Raw genomic sequence first — 2,466 nt, 5'->3', positions numbered from 1 at the left:
CTGAAAACGTGGAGTCTGGAGCCTTGGGAGGAGTCAGAGCATCCTGCCCACCTGCTGGGCACAGCACAGAGGCTGGAGCACACATTTTGGGGAGCAGGGAGTGGGCAGAGCCAGGAAAAGCTGCCCAAGGGGCAGGGATTGTACCTTGTAGGGGTCCATAACCCGCAAGTAGAGCACACCATCGATCTGCAAGGTGACATTATCTGTTGGGAAAGAACAACAGCCCCGTTTACTGAAGCAATAAAAACAAAACATGGAAACCCCCTCTTCCAGAGCACAGCTGGGCAGGTCATCCCTTTCGGTGCTGGCACAGCAGCATGGCACAGAGAAGGATTGGCTGAAATAGATCTTCTTATCTAAAGGCTTCATAAAAAGGATCTTACGTTCCCTAGAAAACACTGTGATGTTTCAGTACACAACAGGTCCCAATTTTCCAGATAGAAAATCAAGCATTTCACACTGTGGCTCTCATAAATAAAGACTTGAGGAGGAAAAAACTAAAACAAATCACTTATAACTAAAACTGTAACAGAGCTGTCAATTAACATTACATCCATTAACCTGTTCTAAAATGTTTTTTTACAGAAACAGAAATTTCTTTTGTGGTTCAATAAAGGAAAGCACCTCAAAAATGTATTTCTGGCCAGGTGCATTCAACTCAGCAAGAAGGGGGAGCTGCAGCCCAGAGAGACCACATGGGACTTCACTTCCTGAGGTGCCCCCACTCACAGCACCAGCCTTCCAGTACCTAAAGAGAGCTAAGAGGGACTTTTCAAACGGGCATGGAGGGACAGGACAAGGGGGAATGGCCTTAAGCTGATGGAGGGCAGGCTTAGAGTAGATGTTAGGAAGAAATTCTTTCCTGTGAGGGTGGTGGTGCACTGGAACAGGTTGCCCGGAGAAGCTGTGGCTGCCCCATCCCTGGAAGTGTTCAAGGTCACGCTGGATGGGGCTGTGAGCAACCCAGCCTAGTGGAAGGTGTCCCTGCCCATGGTAAGGGGTTGGAACAAGATGAACTTTAAGGTCCTTTCTAACCCAAACCATTCAGTGATCCTGTGATTTTATGGCCAAGCCTGGGTACCAAGGGACAGAGCTGAGTGCAGGAGCTTGGGACAATTCCACTCATCCCCACATTGTCCCTTGCTCACCCCAGATGCAGAGGAAGGAAGGGGGCAGGACACAGAAGCTGTTCCTCACCCAGTGTGACAGCTGACTGCTCTGGGACATTAATGACGATTTCTTTGAGACTTTGGACGTAACGAATCCGATCCAGGAGAGGGATGAGAAAGTTCAAACCCTGGGAAAAGGGTAGGATTAGATGGCTGATAGCCAGACTAGACAGAGTTGTGCAACAAAAGCACATGCCACACACTGCAAACACATTTTACACACAGGGCATTTTGGTTACTCAGTGCTTTAAACACCTCACCAAGAAAAATTAATCCACAGGCAGCCAAAAGGATTTCAGCCTGGGAAACTAAGCCCACCACCCCTCGGATCCTCGTGCAAAGGACGCGCCTCGCTACAGCTTTAGGAACCTGCTGAATCCAGAAGGGGAGAAAAGCTGCTCCTTACAGGCTCGAGGATTCGGTGGAACTTGCCCATCCTCTCCACCACCCAGGCCTCCTGCTGCGGCACAAAGAGCACTCCGATGTTCACGGGCAGCCCGGAGTTCCAGCGGCACGGAGCTGGGGCCAGCCGTGCCGCACGCTTCTGCTTTTCTGGGAGGGGAGATGGAACAGGTTTGAGGCCAGCTGCTGGCACCTCAGAGCCCAGCTCCACACCTGTTACCCCATCTGGGCTCACAACCCAGAGACCAGGGCAGGAAACAGTGCCCCAAACAAGCCCATGCTGTAAGGGTGTTCCCACAGGGATGAGGCCTGGGCCCCAGGGACAGTCTTCTCCACTGGTGTAGGGGGGCTCACTCCCATGTGAGAGCTTTCTGCACATCTCTGCTCCTCTTACATCCACCCTGGAGGGGGAACAAAGCCCCCCTGCCACTGTTAAGGGCAATGAGGCATGTGCATGTGGGTCTTTTCTGCCCCGCTCAGTCCCTATAACCTGCTCAGGCCCACTCCCCCCAGCTCTCTCACTCACCTCAGTCCCAGGCCACCCCTTTTCAACAACCTGTCCCTCCGCAGCTCTGGCTGCCTCCTGGGCTCCCCACAAAGACCTGTTTTGTCCAGGCATTCCCGCACCCTTCTCCCCACAGACTCTCACTCACACAGCTTCCCTCGACCTTCCCACATCCCAACCCAGCTCACACCTCTACAGCTCCACGCATCCAATTCTCCTACAACAATCCACCGCACCACCCCATGCTCAGTCACCCCCCACTGGCCCTCCCCATACCCATTCATCCACAGCCTCCTCTGCAACCCCGCTGTACCCCAATCCCTGCCCAGGTCACCACCACCACCCCAGCACTTCCCCAGACCCCCAACACCCCCCCACTCGCCCCCCCCT

At 53.5% G+C, this 2,466-nt stretch overlaps 1 protein-coding gene across 1 annotated transcript in view; it reads right to left on the bottom strand.

The window, feature by feature from the left end:
• Positions 1–2,291, bottom strand: part of STOML2 (stomatin like 2) — a 26,368-nt gene extending 24,077 nt beyond the window's left edge. Inside the window, exons 1-3 of the mRNA XM_008643000.2 lie at positions 1,576–2,291; positions 1,198–1,297; positions 145–203 (exon numbers count right to left, since the gene is read on the bottom strand). Coding sequence (XP_008641222.2) covers positions 145–203; positions 1,198–1,297; positions 1,576–2,190 — 774 coding nt within the window. The 5' untranslated portion in view covers positions 2,191–2,291. The remainder of the gene's footprint in view (positions 1–144; positions 204–1,197; positions 1,298–1,575) is intronic.
• Between the last annotated feature and the right edge of the window lie 175 nt (positions 2,292–2,466).

The sequence above is a fragment of the Corvus brachyrhynchos genome, unplaced genomic scaffold (assembly GCF_000691975.1).
Source record: "Corvus brachyrhynchos isolate BGI_N302 unplaced genomic scaffold, ASM69197v1 scaffold139, whole genome shotgun sequence".
NCBI lineage: Eukaryota > Metazoa > Chordata > Aves > Passeriformes > Corvidae > Corvus > Corvus brachyrhynchos.
The sequence above is the reverse complement of the archived record's forward strand: the minus strand, read 5'-3'. Positions and strand labels throughout refer to the sequence as shown.